Genomic DNA, 19,137 nt, shown 5'->3' with positions numbered 1-19,137 from the left:
GGATCTAAGCTGGTAGCATCTTTCCAGAAACCACTTTGGCAATATATATTGTGACAGTCTTAAAATGCATATATATATATGCATATATATATAAGCATGCACTTATATTCTGGGTCAGTAAATTCATATCTATGACAACATAAAGAGATAAAATGGGGGCACTGGGGTGGCTAAATCAGTTAAGCGTCCAACTGTTGATCTTGGCTTAGGCCATGATCTCACAGTTGGTAAGATAGAGCCTCATGCTGGGCTCTGCACTGGCAACACAGAACCTGCTTGGGATTCTCTCTCTCCCTCTCTCTGCTCCTCCCTCCCTGTGCTCTTTCTCTCAAAATAAACTTTAAAAAAAGAAAAAAGAAAATGATCAAAGAGTCCATTATAGGATTTAAGCTAGAAATACATTTATATGTAAATATGTAATCATTGCATATATTAAAATGCTTACTAGAAACAACTGAAATATGCCCATTAGAATCATCAACTAAATATTAACCATTAATAAAGATAAACAGAAACGATTTTAAGAACACAGAAAAATTCACAATCCAGTGTTAACCAAGAATGTAGGGTAAATGTATACAGAATGAATCCAAACAGAGCTCTTGTCATTGGAGTTCGGGAATTGAGAAATTTATGCTTTGAGGCATTTGATAAATTTTCATCAATAAGCACATTTTTTTAAGATTTTATTTTTAAGTAATCTCTACACCCAACGTGGGGCTTAAACTTACAACTCTGAGATCAAGAATCATGCTCTACCAACTGAGCCAACCAGGTGCCCCAGGAAGCACATTCTTTATTTTAGATTAAATAAAATAAGTACTAAAAAATAAGAGCAAACTAAATTTTAAATTTTCTCCCATATTAGAGCTTATTTCTAACCTATTCCGAATACAGTTCTCATACCCTAGAATTTTCTACTCTACTTTGTTACAAAAGATTCGTGCAAGTTGATATTTTTGCTCAAAACATGCTAGTTTTCTATTCTTACATTGCCATTCCAGATTTCTAAAACAAAGTACGTGTGTTTTTTTCTACATAAATTTTTTTAATATATAAAATTTATTGTCAAGTTAGGTAACATACTATACAGTGTGCTCTTGGCTTCAGGAGTAGATTCCCGTGATACATCACTTACATACAATAGCCGGTGCTCATTCCAACAAGTGCCCTCCTCAATGCCCATCACCCATTGCCTCCCCCTCCCACCCCTGGCTTCTCCACCCCGATCAACCCTCAGTTTGTTCTCTGTATTTAGGAGTTCCTAATGGTTTGCTTCCCTCTCTGTAACTATCTTTTTTCCTTCTCTTCTCCCATGGTCTTCTGTTAAGTTTCTCAAAATCCACATATGACTGAAAACATATGAAGGTTTTTCTAAACCACTATTTTCTTTTATCATTGGGGAAGCAGAAGAATGAAGATTTTAACCAAATGATTCAACAATGTACTATCCACTTCACCTCTTACTATCGAAGTGTACTGCATTCAGAAATAACCTTCCCTCTAAAATAAAGTTCCTAGTGAAAGTTTTCCACATAAAACAACATCAAGAGTATGGTGATAATTTCATAGGTATTCACACACATTTAACTTGTCATATCGTACAGTTTAAATATATGAAGTCGATTATATGTTAGTTTATATCTCAGTAAAGACGCTAAATAAAAAAATATCAAGAAAAGCCACATACTGAAATCGGATTAAAAGGTTTGGGAGGTAGACAAACACACACACAGAGAAGAAAAAGGAGAACCATTCCTTAATGCAACAGCAAGTTTATTTACAAATGCAATGAACAGAAAGGCTTGTTAGTTCCTGGAGAAAACTTTTGGTATACAAACCCTGATGATTTTGTATTAATGAAAAACAGCAGCTTTCTATTGAGAACTGCTTAGCGACAATTCTGAAGAAAATAGAGATCTCTTCATCAAGCAAATAAAATGTCACGTATGCTAAAAGTTTTTCTTAAAAAAAAAAAGCACAATATTACATAGATGAAAAGAAGGATACAGAAGGCAGATTTGTGGGTAGATTTTAGTGACATTTTCTATACGGTTCTGTATTAATTTAGTATACATTACAATAAACAGCAAATGCAATCATATATTTATATTAACTATTTCAAATAATGTTTCAGAACCTTTTTAAAAAAGAAACAATAAAATAACCCTCTTCAAAACACCACTAGAAAGTCAAACTAGATCATTATCAGCGCCAAAAATACTTTGAAGTTCTTATTTTTCCCTTGTGCTTTTTAAGATGCTGACTTCAAAAAGTAAATACTGCACTTTTCCCCCCATACAGAATTACCTTCTTATAAATAAACAACAACAACAAAAACACACGTTCTACCAAGACTATAATGCTCTGATGTAATCTAGAGAGACAAAAAAAAAAAAAAAGTGTTATCCTTTTTAAAAAAGAGCACAAAAGAAATCCAACATGTATTTATAGATCTACATCAGCAGCAACCACCTCTTCTTCTATCTGCAACAGTGCTTTCGCAGGGAGGCTTACATCACATGGCGGTTGGCCGTCCAGCTGATCGGGCAAGGAGAAAAAAAGAAAAGTACTTAGGCCTGAGAAATACTTGAGTATCGCTGCCTGGGATACATAGTGGTAATCACTCAGAGAATGGCCCCGTGAGGTAGAAAGCGTGACCTTGTCACTCACTTAGGGTAAAGCTAGGCAAATCACAGCCTCGTTTCTAAAATTATTTATAAAAATAAACTGCTAATATAGAAATTACACTCAACTCTCTATTATTTGTACTGGAGGAGAGAAAAGGCATGGGTAATTTTCCCCTGAAGATTCCAAAGATCAAATATATTTGGCTTGGGAATTTGATTAAAGAGAGAAAAGCGCACACACATACACACACTCCCGCCATTACATGCCCAGCCTTGCCACTCTCCAACCTCAGTGGTCGCATCCAAAGGACGGGATGCTGGGGAGAGAAGGTTCACAACCCGCTGACAGATAAGAGAGAGTTGACTGAGCTGAAACCATTTTCAAAGCACTCTTCACATAAAGGGCCATATAAATACCTCAGAGTTCAAAAGCAAATGGTTTTGCTGATACCACTTGTAACACCCTTTCACAATAAGGAAGAAACACATGTTACCAGCATCAAGGTTCAAAATATAAACAGCAGTAATAGTTGTCTTTATGTGGCTATAAACAATATGCAATCTATTTGTGCTATCTTATGTTTTATTAACACACAAACAAAAACGTGCTTAGACACAAGCCAGCATGTGAAGTTTTTAAAAAACTCAGTTTTTCCAAAAATGACACTGAAACACCATATAATCAGAATAAATGTTCTCCTTTTTTAAATTTTGTATATACGGCTATATGACTGTATAGCAACAAAGCATAAACTATTCTTTATTACCTTTTTTAAATCATAGGTTTCAAAGTTGGTCATGTTCTGAATCACATAATCAAAGCCCACTGTTAGCTAACAGGAATCAGCTAATGATGAGGGACCAACTCTTTGCCAAAAAACAGCTTACAGTCTACCCAGAAGGATCATTTTAGCTGTCTGTTTTGGTTTGTTGATATCCTCAAGTCATTAGAAGTTTCTCCAAACACTGAGCAGACAGCACAGAATGCTGTCCTGCTTCAGCCATACATCCCTTTCCAATTCCTCACTCTCCACCCCTGACCCACCAGAGTGTGGCTGGCATTGGAGCACTGACCCACTCACCGCAGCCTCTTTGAGGGGGACACACTAAGATTCCTAAAGCCTGGCATCTAAGGCAGGGAGGTTGAGGGGAATGTGGATGCAGGTTCAGGGAAATGCACGGGAACCCGTGGTCTCCTTAGAAGACAAGAAATTTTCTCCCTGATTTGCTCTCTTACATTTGTATCTGAGATAGCAGTCATTGCAGTACAGTTGGTGGTTTCTGATTCTGACTTCAGCTCCTGAGGAGGAGCCTCCGAGGTCACGCTCACAGGCAATGCACTGAGGAACGAGAAAGAACCACCACAGTCAGTCAGCTCAGGAAGTCTTGGGGCACTCTTAGGTAAAAACAAGAAAAGATTGGGCAGAATGCAGCTTCTAAGCTCTTAAATACATTTCAGCAAAGGGGGGGAGAAAAGCCCAAAAGATAATTAGTAGATGAAAATCAAGCCTGCCAGATGAGACATTAAAGAATTCTTAAGTCCAATTTTAAGAGTCAAAATTATCATTCTAAATATACCAAAAGAGTAAAAATGATTTGCTGATTAGCTTGAAAGAATTCAGTCTTCGTTTCTTGTAGGGGAATGTGAGAGGATAAGGCATTGCATGAACTAGTGAGGTAAATGAGGAGTGGGTTTCTGGCACTTTCCTCTGGGGTGGGCAACACCTAGTGTCCCCACTGCACCAGCCTGGCAAGCGTTTGGACGCGGCACTTTCACTTCAAGGCAACATATATCGGTTCCACATGTTCAAACACTAATTACTTTGACTCGTTCTGTTCTGCCCAGGAACCACTCAAGCCAGCAATACACAGGCTTAAACAAGCTGTGGTCTGCGAGACTCCAGGAATAAGAACCAAAGTCTCTTTCTGGCCCAATGCAAGTTCTAGAATCACATAGATGTGTCCCTAAAGATAGATATTGAAGAAAAAAAAAAGTAATTACAGGCTTAGTTCCTATGGGCAGAAACCCACCAGGTGTAAGCAGGCTTTGCAGCTATAAAAATATTTACAATGTTCTTCTTCACATACTCTCCCTAGTAAAGCTAAGCTTTCAGACACTTGGAATTGCATGTCCCCATGCTCTTAACAACACTGGTAAATTTTATTTCAGGTATGCCTATGACAGCATGTTAGATGAAGCATTTATAAGCTGTAAATTTGACTTCTAGAATCTTAACAGATTGGAGGCTGGTAGTACATAGTGTTTCTGGACTTAATTTTTGAAACTAGTTTAAGGTTTGAGAACAGGCAATTTGTGATTCAAAGTGCAGCACAGACTGACGCATGTAGCACGGAGTTTTGTTAGTGACACATCCACACCCAGCGCGCAAAGAAGCCATGCGCTCTCCAAGCAAAGCTTTGCGGGCCTACAGGCTGTCTGTCTCCATCTCACCTTAAAACAATGCAAATGATAACAAAGACCCAGGGACTCGATGATCATGGCGGCTCCTTTGCCCAGAATGTTATTACAGTAGGAGCACATGCGCTTCCCACTGACTGACCTAGATGCGGAACAAGAATGGAAGGGAGGCTTTCATCTGCTCAAATCAAGGTTACTTAAAATCACACTCTGGCATTAACATTAATAACTACTTAGGAAAGTATGTATCTGTGGGAGGAGAGCGGTCACCAGACAATCAAAGTATGCTATGTTGTACCTTGAAGGATCTCCATGGTGGTTCCGAAACCCTTGACACCTATTTGTACAAATGAACAATTTCAGTGTAATTCGTCCATTCTGTACCTCCTGACGTTACTGTCCTTAGATCACATCTTACCATTGCATCCCATCGTACTAGCACAGTAGTGACACAGTGTATCACTGCCCATGCTGCCTCCTTGAGAGAGACATTTCCAGGGCAAAAAAGTCAACAGCCCGTCTCCTATCTGCTCTTGTAGGGCAGAGCTCTCAGATAAGTAAGTGCACACTCTGTCCTCTGCCTTCCTCCAACTCCATAGACTTCATCTCTCCCCACATTTACCACAAATTCGTATCCCTTCTTAATTCAAAACTCCATGATACACACTTTAGAGATCCTGGAACAAGTAACATTATTTTAGATGGCTATGTCTTCTTAACAAATCCCTCATTTGATAGCTAAAAAAAATTCCAATATTAATCACCGTGTTTTTACTCTTTAGTATTTCATTGCAATGGAAAGTACTATATGCCTAGAACTCCCTTCGGAGTATACACATGGCTTCTTGAAGCACTGGGTCTGTGCAGAGGCTAACAAACCTCAAAACCCAACACAGGCTGATGTCTGAGTTTTACTCCACATCAGAAGACAAGCTGAGTCAAGGTCTATGGTTACGACTCCAACCAGTTCCTGCATCATTTAACCTACAGAACTGGGTTCTGTAGTCTGAACAAAATATTGGCAAACTACATAAGTAGCCAGCAATGGTTTGAAAATCAAAAACAAAAAAAGCAGTATCTAACTACTTAACATTTTTTCTCCAGCTTGTTAAAAGTTGCACAGACAATGGAGCTGGGTTATAATGTTTTCCTTTTACACTCAGTTCCTATTAAAAAAAGAGTTTGCATATAGTCTCAATAAAAGTCAAACATTTATAATACTGCTCTTACTCATAAATTTCAAATGCATTCACAAATTACTGTATATTTTTATACTTCCACGTTGAGAACTACACAAGTACGTGTGCACAGACCACAAGCAAACGGGACAGTGGCAATGAAGCACATGTTTCAAAGGTCTCCGATGGCTTCACAAGACATCCGTAAATGCTCTTAGGGCAGCATGGAAAGCTATTAAGAAAACCTTAATTAATTTTGGTAAAGGAACGCTGAATTTGACAGATTCCAAAAGGCTTGGTTTTGGTTTTCACCAGAAAACTTGGACAAGACTCTGGGGAAATTTTAATGAAAAAATACCCCAAGACTAGGGTTCTCACCTGTTGCGTAGCTGGGAGCCCAGCTGTGATGCTGAAGGAGAATGGCTGCGTGGTGCGGGAGAAGGCGCGGTGGTGGTCTTCACAGAACCAGTGGAAGGAGGGGGAACGCTGGAGGATGGATTCCGCATGTAGGCACGGTTTGACGTGGACACCAGCTGAGGTGGTGGGCGACTGAAGTCTTGAACGGAGGAGGAAGCATGGACTCCTGAAGACTGATTGAGCCAAGGGGATGGTTTCCAGGAATTGGATCTTGGGGAATCCAGGTTATCTAGAGATTCACCTCTGAACACAGAAAGGGTTAATTAAGGTTATATAATACATTCAACTAGAATCTATCATTACAGTCACTAAAATATCTACCTTCTGTATTTTGTAAGTAGGTATTAATCTAGCGAGTCCCATTACATATAAAGTTGCCACTAATAACCAAAGTTTCTTTTCATCAGAATCATGATGTTTCATATTCAATTAATCTTCATTTATTTTTATTTACTTGGTGCTTAGATAAAATAAAAAACACCAAAGTGGAAAATATTAATTTTTTAAAAATAAACTACTACATTCTTCCTTTAAATATTCAGCTGAATAGACATACCTTAATTTTTTTTTTTTAATTTTTTTTTTTCAACGTTTATTTATTTTTGGGACAGCGAGAGACAGAGCATGAACGGGGGAGGGGCAGAGAGAGAGGGAGACACAGAATCGGAAACAGGCTCCAGGCTCCGAGCCATCAGCCCAGAGCCTGACACGGGGCTCGAACTCACGGACCACGAGATCGTGACCTGGCTGAAGTCGGACGCTTAACCGACTGCGCCACTCAGGCGCCCCCATACCTTAATTTTTAAAATTGAACCAAAAAATACCATTTTAGGCACTTATATATATATATATATCAGGTGTTAGACGAAACGTAGCCAAAATTTTTATTTTTCACACACTATATACAATTTTTTTATATCTCACAGATGCTACCTTCTCTGTAGGAAAAAGAGCTAGGTAGAACTGGCTTTCAACAGTGTCTGTCTGATTCCAGGGTAATCCAGACCACTCCTACTATGCAGTCCTCATTCACTCACCACCCCAAACCCTGAATTTAGTCAACTCTTCAATGTCTATCTTGTGGAAGCATTCACCAGCTACTTCCCTTAAAGTGAATATGCACTTAATATAGAACTTAGCTCACAAACTGAATTAAATACAACTTCTGGAAAACCTCTCTTAAAGTCGAGTGCTTACATAAATTCTGATCTACAAAGGTTGACTCCAAATTATAAATGGTTAATTTCTAACAGGTCAATTTTGTTACTACATTTAAAACTTGATCTTTTATCCCAAGTGTAAAATACGCATTTTTTTCTTTTATAATTAGAGAAATACTACATCATCATGATGAAAAGGACCCAAGCGGTATAGAGGGGTATCTGAGGGATGAATGTAGACCCCCCGACCACCCTCACTTACCACAATTTACCTGCCCTAATTCCCAGAGGTAACCACTGTTAACTTCTAGACTTCTTCTGTTTACAGAGTTACAAACAGATACAAATTTACGTAAGTACAGCCATGTCTATACACGTATGTAATGTGTTCATGGTTTTAACTTTCTTAACCAACTGGGATTATTCCACAATGCATACTCTTCATAACTCACTTTATTCCATGGAGCATGTATTATATTAGAACCATCTTCACGCCGGTTCATGTGTAGACCGTACTTGAGAGACCCCCCGTGACTCATGCTCTTGGCATCCAGGCCATTGTGTGGTCCCCTCCCACTGATTCTCTCCTTGGCCACGTGACATGCGTGGTCCCCTCCCACTGATTCTCTGCTTGGCCATGTGACACACCTGCACATGAGGGCTTATCCTACCGAAAGGTTTCCCCTCTGAATCCAGGTACCATGTCATGAGGCAGCTCAAGCAGCTATGGGAGAGGCCCATGCAGGAGCAGAGGCTCCTCACCAAGAGCTCCAGATGAGCTCTCAGTGCAGCAACTACATCAGAGGTCAGCAAATTACAGCCCACCATCAGGATATGCACAAATCATGAGCTAAAATATTTTTTATTTTCAAACAGTCATAAAAAAACAACAAAGAATATGTGACAGACACTGATGTGGCCTACAAAGTCAAAATGATGTACTATCTCATCCTTTATCAAAAGAGAAAGTAACTTTTTTTTTTGCCAACACCAGCTCAAAAGGGCTGTCCGAGTGCCCCAACCAACATCATCCAAAGTGCTGCCCAGTCAGTTGTGATAAGAATTGTGACAAGGTAGAATATTACACAACTCTGAAAGAACGGAAGAGACATTGCTGTATCATATACCACCTCAAAACTGGGGTTCATCAATGTGCCATTAGTTGTTTAGCAAGAACTGAGTACACTCCTATTCACAGATATTCTGATTCTTTTCTTTTTACCTATTGCCAATAATACTTAAGTATATATCCTTTGGTCTCTCTTTTGCATATTTATCCAAATACATTCAGAAGATAAAGTGCCAGAAACTAGGTAGCTCACATGGGTACAGACATAAAAGCTTCTGCTGAATACATACTGAAAAACTTTCCACTCAACTGGGAGAAATAATTCCTGTTTCCTTATACCACTGCTAAGACTAGATTGAATTAGTCAATATTTAAGCCTCTACAAATCTTATAAGGAGATACATCATTGTTGTCTTAGGAGTAGCGTTAACCTTTTATATGTTTACTTTCTTTTTCTGTGAACTATCTGTTCATACCACCTGTCTATGTTCCTATAAAGTTGTCGCGATTTATTTATTGATTTATGAAATTTCCTTGTATAGTGAGATAATTATCCCTTGTAACGTGTTCCAAATTTTCCTCAGTTTGTCACCTGGCAAAACACTTAATAAAAGTAGCTTCAGTATTCATTTATCAACATCTTTCAAAATGTTCATCTTCTCATTTTCAATTAATGTATATCTATATGTTTTCCTTAAAGTTACAAAAATTAGGTTTCACACTGTGTAAACACTATTATGATTCCAAATGAACCATTAGCTCATTATAAACAAACAGGCTTAATTTTCTCAGTTCAGCAGCCAAGGAAGGACAAAGAGCAGCATAAATTTTTTAAGCGACTGAATCGTTACTTCAGAATTTCACATCCACCTTTGCAACCTGTTAGCCATGTGTTTTTGTCCAAGTGTATTCCCGGCTTGAGCCACGGTTTCTTTATATGGAAGAACAGAATCACCATCCTTGCCTCAAAACATTTTCCCCAGAGGAAGTCAGATGAGGTAGACAAAGTAACTGGCATATGTCTGGCCCTCAAATAAGCGCTCGAACATGTGCCCAGTCACATTCACTGTGCTGCCCTTTCTCCACTGAATTTTAGATAAGAAAAAATATTACGACAACTCTCCTGTCCAAAGTCCCCCACCTGTCCAGAAATTAAATATCTGCCTCACAGTACAGAAGAGGAATTAACTCCTAAAAACTCTCGCACCTTCTCATAATCCCAGGCAGACAAATGGGCTCCTTGTTGACACTGGAACTGCGCTGTCGGATCCAGCTGTTGTCATTGTGAAGAGATGTTCTCTTCCTCATTTCTTGAAGGATTTGCTGTCTCTCTAACTCTGCTTCTGACGGCACCTGTTCCTTCTTGGAGCTCCTCTGTGATGAGCTAGTGCTCCCAATTCGGTCTAAATATTTACTGCTTCCTAAATTAAAAACATATCAAAAACTGCAGGATTAGCTATTATTTAAAAAAAAAAAAAGGAGGTTGGATAGTGGATAAATTTCCAAATACAATGTAGCAAAAAATATGACATTGTGCACATATGCTAACATCAATTCTCAATAAGACTGCTGCATGGGAACACAGAAGTAAGTCCGCTATTCCTGCGAATTCCAGTTCCACACCCAGAGGCGCGTCACAGGTGCACCCAGAAAGACTTAAGCAGGCTTCCCAAAAAGGAAACAACCAGCATTGATTTCAGTGCTAGTAAGCTTCAAAATGATCATCTAGAAATACTTTCTCTTCCGCTTCTCTTTCCTCATGAAATTAAATCAATCAAACACATGCTCGTCGAAAGCTTGCTGTGACACGTTTTCAAAAAACATATACTCTCTCTGGGGGGAGGAAGATATATATGCCTGCATCTCCAGCTGACATGACTCAAGTCTTCCTGAGTGTACGTTCTAGAATAAGTCATGACCAAATTGTAGGAATAAGAGCACATTCTATCACTGAAATAGCTTTTGTGAAATTGAAAAATAGTCAAGTAACCCAAATGCTAACCGAGGAATGTTATCAGATTTGTTTGTCCTCTAAGAAACTGACAAAGCCAGAATTTGGATGCTGAATATATGAATGACAATTAAGTGAGGTTTTATCCTGAAGGCTTTGTCTCATTGGATAAGCTGATTAATTTCTGATTTGGGTAAAACATCCATAACTTTGAAGTATTTTCCCCCTTTCAACTTGGATTAGGAAATTTCATCTCAGGATTTGTTTCCTTTCACTCTCCACATTTACTGCTGTTGTCATTTTTTTCAAAATTCATGGCACCTCTCTGCATTAGTGAGCAGTGAAAAAGGCCAAAGTTTTCTCATACATACCTACATTTACATTTGTGTATGCATACAGCTTATCAATTTGGTCAGGTTTTTTTTTTTTATTTTTTATTTTTGAAAGAGAGAGAGAGAGAGAGAGAGAGAGTAAGGGAGGGGCAGAAATAGAGGGAGGCACAGATCCGAAGCAGGCTCCAGGCTCTGAGTTGTTAGCACAGAGCCTGACGTGGGGCTCGAACCCACAAACCTGTGAGACCATGACCTGAGCCAAAGTCAGACTCTTAACTGACTGAGCCACCCAGGCACCCCTGGTCAGATTTTAAATTAAACATTTTCTATTTTAGAAGTGCCTTATTGGCATAACTGAGTCTTTCAATAAAATACTTCATTTCATTAGTTCCACTGCCTGCTACTCAGGAGCTTTACAGTTAGTAAAGGGAAGAAAGCAAACATTGAAGATTGAAGTACTTAAAGTTTGATTTTAATTGTGGCTAGGGCAAATTCACGGGGGAAAGAAACTCAGAGATCCAAACAAGTAAGACCAGAGGAACAAGATCAGAGAGCATGTGATAAACTGGGAACTGGGAAAGAAAAAATTTTGGTTTAAGATAAGGGTTCCTGACAGGAAAGACAGCAAAACAGCTGGAAATTTACACCAGGACCAGATAATGGAAGGTCCTATGTGTTAAGGAGAAGGAGGTGATCATAGAACCTAACAAACTAAATTCTATGAGCTTTAACCAGAGGTTACAAACTAGACCAATTAGGGCTATAGATGTGTTGTTTGGCTCACAGAGGTTTTAAATTTTGTTTATCCTTGTCAGCACTTAAAAGATTTTTTAAAATGTGGATTTTCATTAACTTCTCTTTTTTTTTTTTAATTTTTTTTAACGTTTATTTATTTTTGAGACAGAGAGAGACAGAGCATGAATGGGGCAGGGGCAGAGAGAGAGGGAGACACAGAACCGGAAGCAGGCTCCAGGCTCTGAGCCATCAGCCCAGAGCCGGACGCGGGGCTCGAACTCATGGACCGTGAGATCGTGACCTGAGCTGAAGTCGGACGCTTAACCGACTGTGCCACCCAGGCGCCCCTCAATGTTTATTTTTGAAAGAGAGAGGAAGAGAAAGGGAGGGAGAGGGAGCGGGGAGAGAGAATGAGCAGGGGAGGGGCAGAGAGAGAGGGAGACACAGAATCAGAAACAGGCTCCAGGCTCTGAGCCATCAGCCCAGAGCCGGACGCGGGGCTCGAACTCATGGACCGTGAGATCGTGACCTGAGCTGAAGTCGGACGCTTAACTGACTGAGCCACCCAGGCGCCCCAATTAACTTCTCTTTTACAACAGAAACAGTTGGCCCTCACAGGCTTGCGTTCTCCCACAATGCCGCAGCAGGCTGGAGCTGGAAGCAGCTATCCATCAGTGGGCATGTCCACCAAATTCATCTCAATCCTCACCTGGACCTTCGATTCATTCATATAACCGGCCAACACCCTGCTTACCCAAAGACTGATATACAAACCCTGTTCTAAAGTGATGCTTTATGCTTGGGGCTCCTCCCCGCTTAGTTATATAATTTCAGTCACATGCATTCCTTTTATTAATTTTTTAGTTAATTTTTTAATGTTTATTTCTTTTTGAGAGAGAGAGAGAGAGCAAGAGCATGAAAGGGGGAGGGGCAGAGAGAGAAGGAGACAGAATCTGAAGCAAACTCTGAGCTGTCAGCACAGAGCCTGACACAGGGCTCAAACCCACAAACCATGAGATCAAGACCTGAGCCGAAGTCAGATGCTCAACTGACTGAGCCACCCAGGCGCCCCACATGCATTTCTAAAAGCACACTTTATACTAATAATATCAGGTTCCAGCTCATTTTTGCCAAGTTAGTGAAATGATTATCATTTCGGACTTTGGGACACTTGGCACTTAAATGTACAATTTCAAGTTTATAAACAATTTTTAAGTCCCCTGGTATTCTGCAGAAAACTTCTCTGTCCCATTTCCTTGGCTGCAAGATGAAATCTATACAAAACCATCAGCAGCACTGAAAAATGCCCATTTTTCATTAGCTATTTAAAACCATTTTAACCTCCCAGTACCCCCTCCATTATAAAGTAAAGCCAAAATAACCACAAGATAGTTTTGTTTTTATACACAAATGCTAAAAATACTTGGTATTTTAATTATGTAATCTTAATGAATCTGAAATATATTGACTTTAAAAATACTGATCATAGCGTGTGATAGCATAAACAAGCAACTGTGCTGAGGAATTTGGGGGGAAAATTCACATTTACCATTTTTATTTGTAGGGTAATCATCCAGTTCAGTAGTGGATCTGGATTTATTCCTACAACACAAAACACAACATGTTACAGACGTCTCATTAGGAACATCTTTTTTACATTTGCGATGTAAGAACACCAAAAAGATTGCTTTTTAAAGCAGTTGATTTATTTCCTATGTCTGTTGAGAGCAACATTTATTTTCATACTAAGGAATTTTTCATGTTGTACAAGGTAGCAGAAAACAGCGATGTCTCTAAATAAGAAAACAGCTTGATGCTTGAAGCAGATATAAATGTGAAGATCCTCTCCAGTTTGTAGGATGATTAAGCCTATGATTTTTGACCAATCTGTGTACTTTGATTCTCTTCCAGATCTCAATCTCACAGGCTAAACCAGACATCTGTCATCAGATTACCTAACATCATACTGTCCCCCACTTTCTTCATGCTGCCCAAGGGTCAAGAAGTTGACTTTTTGGGCACTAGGGTACTTACTCCGAAACAGCCACTGACCAATGCTATCTTGGCAGTGCAAAGAGGAATTCACCCGTGCTGGCATAGGGAACCTATGAAGTTACCTGACTTTGTAATGGCAACATTTAGGTTTCTGTATCAACCCATGCTGTTCTCATTCTCACTCTGTAAGCATAAGAACTCCAAATGATAGCGGTAATAACGAATAATATATGTTATCATACATACACATAACGTATGCATAGAGCATACATGTGCATATATACAACATATAATAATGTGTAGGACATAATAATGTATCACAACTGTTAGCAACTTTCATGATGGTTTCATTTGTATTAACATAGAAAACACTTTTATTACGAGGTGTCCAGCCACACCTCTTAATGCCCCTCAGCCCATGCTGCATCATAAATGCCTAGCAGTGTTTTATACTTCCAGGAGTTACTGATTTTGCCTCTGCAATCTAATTATTTTCTCAAGGTAATAAGCCACATAAATAAAGATTGTTTAAATATATAAGTAAATGCATATCTTTAAAAAAGAGAGATACACATTTTAATGATCCACAATTACCCAGAAACCTTCACTATAAATAAGGTCATCCATCGCTAAAACATTTTCTAGCTTCATGTCAGCCCATTACTACCTACATATTAATGTTCCCTATCGACTTGGAGTCCTACTCAGTCATCCTCATTGCCCATAGAGATGACTCTTTCCATATATCTAAGGCAAACTTCCTAAAGAAGAAATGTCAGCTCTGAAAACACAAATTAATGGTCATACACTGGGTATTTATAGACAGAGTTCTACCCCGAAGTCCTTAATGGTTTCAGAACTGCAAAGCATTTTAAAGTTACTTTCAAGCATTAAATTTAACATTTCAGGGAATTTTAAGACATATATAACATTTACTGGAATTGACCGGTAGTTCTAATCAGCCTAAGAGAAGGCCGCAATTCTCATTTCAGATGTCCACACATGACTTCGAGTAAGCTTAGGCCATTGCTTGTAACCTCTTTAAAACAAAAATTAAGGTAGATTGCCGAAGATGAACACACTTCTACCCAGCGTCCATTCCCCTGGCATTGTGGCTCCTCCTACATGGAAAGAGGTAGAGTTTTTCTCTCTTCTGTGAACTTGGGCTGGCCTGTGATTTTAGGTAATGGAATGTGGCAGAAGTATTGGCGGGCTCGTTCAGAACCTAGACTGCAAGGAGCCTTGCATGCTTCTTCGCTTTCCCTCTCTCTGTTCAGCCACCACGTACATAAGACTGCACTGGCTTGCTGGGTCTTGAAAGACATATGGCCTAGTTGTCCTCATCATCCCAGCTGACAGTCAGCCAACTCCCCAAAGCAGAGCTGCCTAGTAAACCAGTAGCAGATGTATGAGGAGCCCAATCAATTAGAAGAACTGCCAGTTAGAATCAGCCCCAAAATACCCACAAAACCATGTTAAATCACTTAGTTTAGGGGTAGCTGGTTACACAGCAAAAGCTAGTCCGTACAAAGATCAACCAGCAAGATCTTTGTATCTATCCACCCCCCCACACACAGAAAAAGTTAAAGTAGTCCTACAAAACATCTAGGCAAGCCCTCAAATATTCATTTAAACCAATTATTCCAACCATATTACAATGAGATGTCCTACATACCTGTCACTAGGAAGCAACCCTGGGGATTTTTCCTCTCTCTTTGGTAGATCATAGGAATCAATTGGCCTAAAAAGATAGAGGAGTTTACGGTAAAACTATCAGACTTCAATGCCTTTCCTGAGCTTGAGGAATTGATACCAAAACAATGTTATTCTAGCCTCTTTATGAGACGGCCTCTGGATTAAAAACTAAACACAAGTATTTCAATCAAGCACTGCAGAAAGCAGAACTACTAATAGCATATTTTGCAATTTATTCATCCCACAGATGTATACCTGCTACTGTTCTAGGGCTGGGCTAGAGAAGCAAACAAAACAAAGAAGTATTAAATGTAATTCTTATGTTTCAGTGGGCAGGAAGGCCACAAACACTTAACATAAAGCATGGTATGTCGGGAGAAGGGGTGGGGAAAAGACACATATTTTAGATGAGGTATTCCAGAAAGTCTGAGAAGGTGACATTTGAGCAGAGACTTAAAGAAAATGAGTAAGACAAACAAATATGTGAGGGAAGACGTCTCCAAGCACAGGGACTGAGAAATGCAGAAGTCCTGGGGCAGGATGCATCGGAGAGTTTCAAGGAAGGAAAAGGAGGCCAGTGTGTCTGGAACAGACAGAGTGAGGGGAAGAGTAGTAGGAAGCTAGGTAGACCAAGACCCAGCTCGTGCAAGCCTTCTAGGTTACTACGAGGACTTGGGTGGTGTTCTAACACAACAGAGAGCCATGTGAATAGATGTGAGCAGGGAAGTAAGGTGACAGGATCAGGTATACAATGTAAAGGGTTTCCACTGGGCTGCCTGTGGAGAGAATGGATGGTAGGGATCAACATAGTGCCTCTGGAGTGGGGAACGGATACAACTAAGCCAAGCCAATTTAAAATACGACAGTGCCCTTCGGCTGTGGAACAAACCTTCTATACTGGTATATTCTGACTGAAGTTTCCCTCTCTCTCTCTGCCTGGTGCTTGCGCTCCTCGGCCTCCGCCGGATGCCTCTTCTGCTCCTGCCCTTCCTGATACTGTGGCTCCTCCGGTGTCCTCTCTTTCTCAAGAGTTAGTTGCTCCTGCAGCTTCTTTCTCTGGTCCTCGTCCGCACCCTCCTTTTGCTGCTGGCTCCTCTCCTCTTCTCCTGCTCGGGTTCCTTCCCGGTCCGAGGACTTGGACCCCTCACCCCAGGTGGCTTCCCAGCTGGCAACGGCAGGCTCCCGTGCAGTCAGAGAAATGCTGTTTGAGTTCAGGACCATCAGTTCCTAGGTGACCAGAGAGAACAAGAAACCCGTCCAAATCTGTGTCTTTCTATGATGTCATAAAGACAGATCTATAGTCAGTTTTAGAGACTTTATAGCAGTTGGCCTGGAATTCCACTTGGAATGATGGTAAAAGTTTCACTGCCAACAAAGCCACACATGGGTGACAGAGACAGAAGAAGACAAAGATGCAGTTAGAGTTGATTAACACAATTATTTAATGATACTCTAGAGAAACTAAGAGAAAGGTTGAAACATCAAAGCAAAATTCTGACAAATCAAAGCTCACTGTATTTTCCAAAGAGCTTGTGTTAAGTGAATATGTGGCCAAAGCCAGGTGAAATATAGTATCTTCCGTTTTTCAGCTAATTTCACCAAGACAGAGAACACAGCATACTCCAACACTACCTCATTCAAGTACTTGTAATTCTCTCTCTCAGCTTCCTGCTTAGCCCTTTGCCACTCTTCCCTGAGTTTCTCCTGCTCACGTTGATATTTTTCCTATAAGAAGAGACAGCATGTTAGTTAATTAGTTAATTAACAGGTTAATGATGTTAAACAGAATCTGTTTTACTAGCATTTTTTTCTAGCTCTACCATTCATCTCAATCTTTAAAGGCAGTGATATTATTTTAACCAATAGGACTACCATCCCTAAAGTACAAAATAGCTTATTACATTGGGGTGTCTGGATGGCTCAGTTGGGTAAGCCTCTGACTCTAGATTTTGGCTCAGCTCATGATCTCATGGTTTGTGGGATCAAGCCCCACGTCGGGCTCTGCGCTGACAGCATGGATTCTACTCGGGATTCTCCCTCTGTCTCTCTCTCTCCGCTCGAAATAAATAAACTTAAACAAATAGCTTATATCAAATTAAAACACAGTCTGAGGGAAGGGTAGATACTCAGAATTGAATCTATAGCCACCCTCTACCACAGCTGTAATTGATTAGAGCCCCTTGCTAGCAAGGGGGCTGGATTTCTCTGCAACAGAATAAGCACACAGCGTAAAGGGTGTTAAGTCCTTACAACCCATACACTTCCCACATGTAAGAATTCCACAAAACTGTAGTGCCTCATTCTAAAACATACACGGGGTAAATAATTATTTAAAAAGAGGGCTGGGAAAGTTTCAAAATAGAAATGTAATTAACACAAGATGGGCTACCTATCAAAAGATTTGTTAATTATGAGGTTATTAGCTTTTAACGTTTTTGTTTTTTTTTTAATTTGCTTCACAATGCTGGTTGACAGGGACCAGTTCCTGGGAGCCCATATATTTCTGCTCTACCTGCAGAAGGCGGTCCTGCTCCTTCTGCCACCGCTCCTGCCGCTTCCGCTCCTCCTCTTGATCCCATGCCCAGCGACTCGGGGCACTGAGGGTTGGAACTGGAAGCTAACCAGTCAGAAGAGAAGATGTGCAAACAAGGAAGAACATGTGACATCATTGAGTCGTCTACCGAAGCACTCTCGCTAACATGAATTATTCATACCACCCTTTGCCTAAGCAGTACCAGAGGAGGCTTGGCTTTTCATCTCAAAATAGGTCTTTCCAACTTGGAAAGACTGCTCCTTGATAAATTCTTATGCAACTGAAAATAAGCGATGCTACTCGGTGCTAATTCGGTCCCACCAAGGTCACCTTATTTATTCCAAAAACAAATGAACACTACTTACATCAGGAACCACAGAATCGGAGCTTCCTGTATTGCAGCATGTGGGAAAGGAAAAAGACAATAAGTTTTTTCATTTCTGTGAAATAATTCTTTTCAGAAAGTCTTACCAGCTGTTTGTATGCCAGTATACTAAGGGACATCAACGATTTTTTTTAAACCACAGCAGTATCTTAGTTTTTCTCTTTAATTTCATCTGCTTGTTTTCTACCTCCCAAAGTCAAAGTCATTTAAAAAGAGAGAGAGAGAGAGAGAAACTGTGGATGCCAAAGGTGAACCCTAGCTCCCGTTTCTAGAGCTGAACTGATGGTGTGTTCTAAAGAGGTTTCGGGGTTCTTTTATGAATAGACTTGGTAGTATCTCATAGCTTAGCCTAATAGGGGGAAAAAAAGAATTTCAAGTGTTGCAACATCTACAAATCAAAAATTTTACTTGCCACTGTTCAATTACGATGTGACAGCTCCCAATCACATTTTCCAAGTCTCCTTGCTAATAAGCAACTTTCCTTAAATAAGACCCCACAAAAACATGTTCAAGAAATCTTTCCCTTCCCTCTCCTATTACTTGAAGCACAGATATTCAACTTCATGTGTAAGGCTATGGGCCTAGTATCACTCTTTTTATTCGTAGGAGGACTACATAAATGTGGGTCTGTATGTAGG

At 40.0% G+C, this 19,137-nt stretch overlaps 1 protein-coding gene across 3 annotated transcripts in view; it reads right to left on the bottom strand.

Moving 5' to 3' along the window:
* Window positions 1–1,759: 1,759 nt before the first annotated feature.
* LMO7 (LIM domain 7) overlaps window positions 1,760–19,137 on the bottom strand; it is a 199,370-nt gene continuing 181,992 nt past the window's right edge. For all 3 annotated transcript variants that reach the window (XM_030312057.1, XM_030312062.1, XM_032592170.1), the window contains 11 exons: window positions 18,480–18,505; window positions 18,094–18,198; window positions 17,214–17,306; window positions 16,471–16,808; window positions 15,562–15,627; window positions 13,441–13,493; window positions 10,081–10,294; window positions 6,606–6,887; window positions 5,083–5,191; window positions 3,868–3,970; window positions 1,760–2,541 (listed from right to left, as the gene is read on the bottom strand). In XM_030312057.1, coding sequence (XP_030167917.1) covers window positions 2,519–2,541; window positions 3,868–3,970; window positions 5,083–5,191; window positions 6,606–6,887; window positions 10,081–10,294; window positions 13,441–13,493; window positions 15,562–15,627; window positions 16,471–16,808; window positions 17,214–17,306; window positions 18,094–18,198; window positions 18,480–18,505 — 1,412 coding nt within the window. In that variant the 3' untranslated portion in view covers window positions 1,760–2,518. The remainder of the gene's footprint in view (window positions 2,542–3,867; window positions 3,971–5,082; window positions 5,192–6,605; window positions 6,888–10,080; window positions 10,295–13,440; window positions 13,494–15,561; window positions 15,628–16,470; window positions 16,809–17,213; window positions 17,307–18,093; window positions 18,199–18,479; window positions 18,506–19,137) is intronic.

Source organism: Lynx canadensis, chromosome A1 (assembly GCF_007474595.2).
Source record: "Lynx canadensis isolate LIC74 chromosome A1, mLynCan4.pri.v2, whole genome shotgun sequence".
In the NCBI taxonomy this organism is placed as follows: Eukaryota; Metazoa; Chordata; class Mammalia; order Carnivora; family Felidae; genus Lynx; species Lynx canadensis.
The sequence above is the reverse complement of the archived record's forward strand: the minus strand, read 5'-3'. Positions and strand labels throughout refer to the sequence as shown.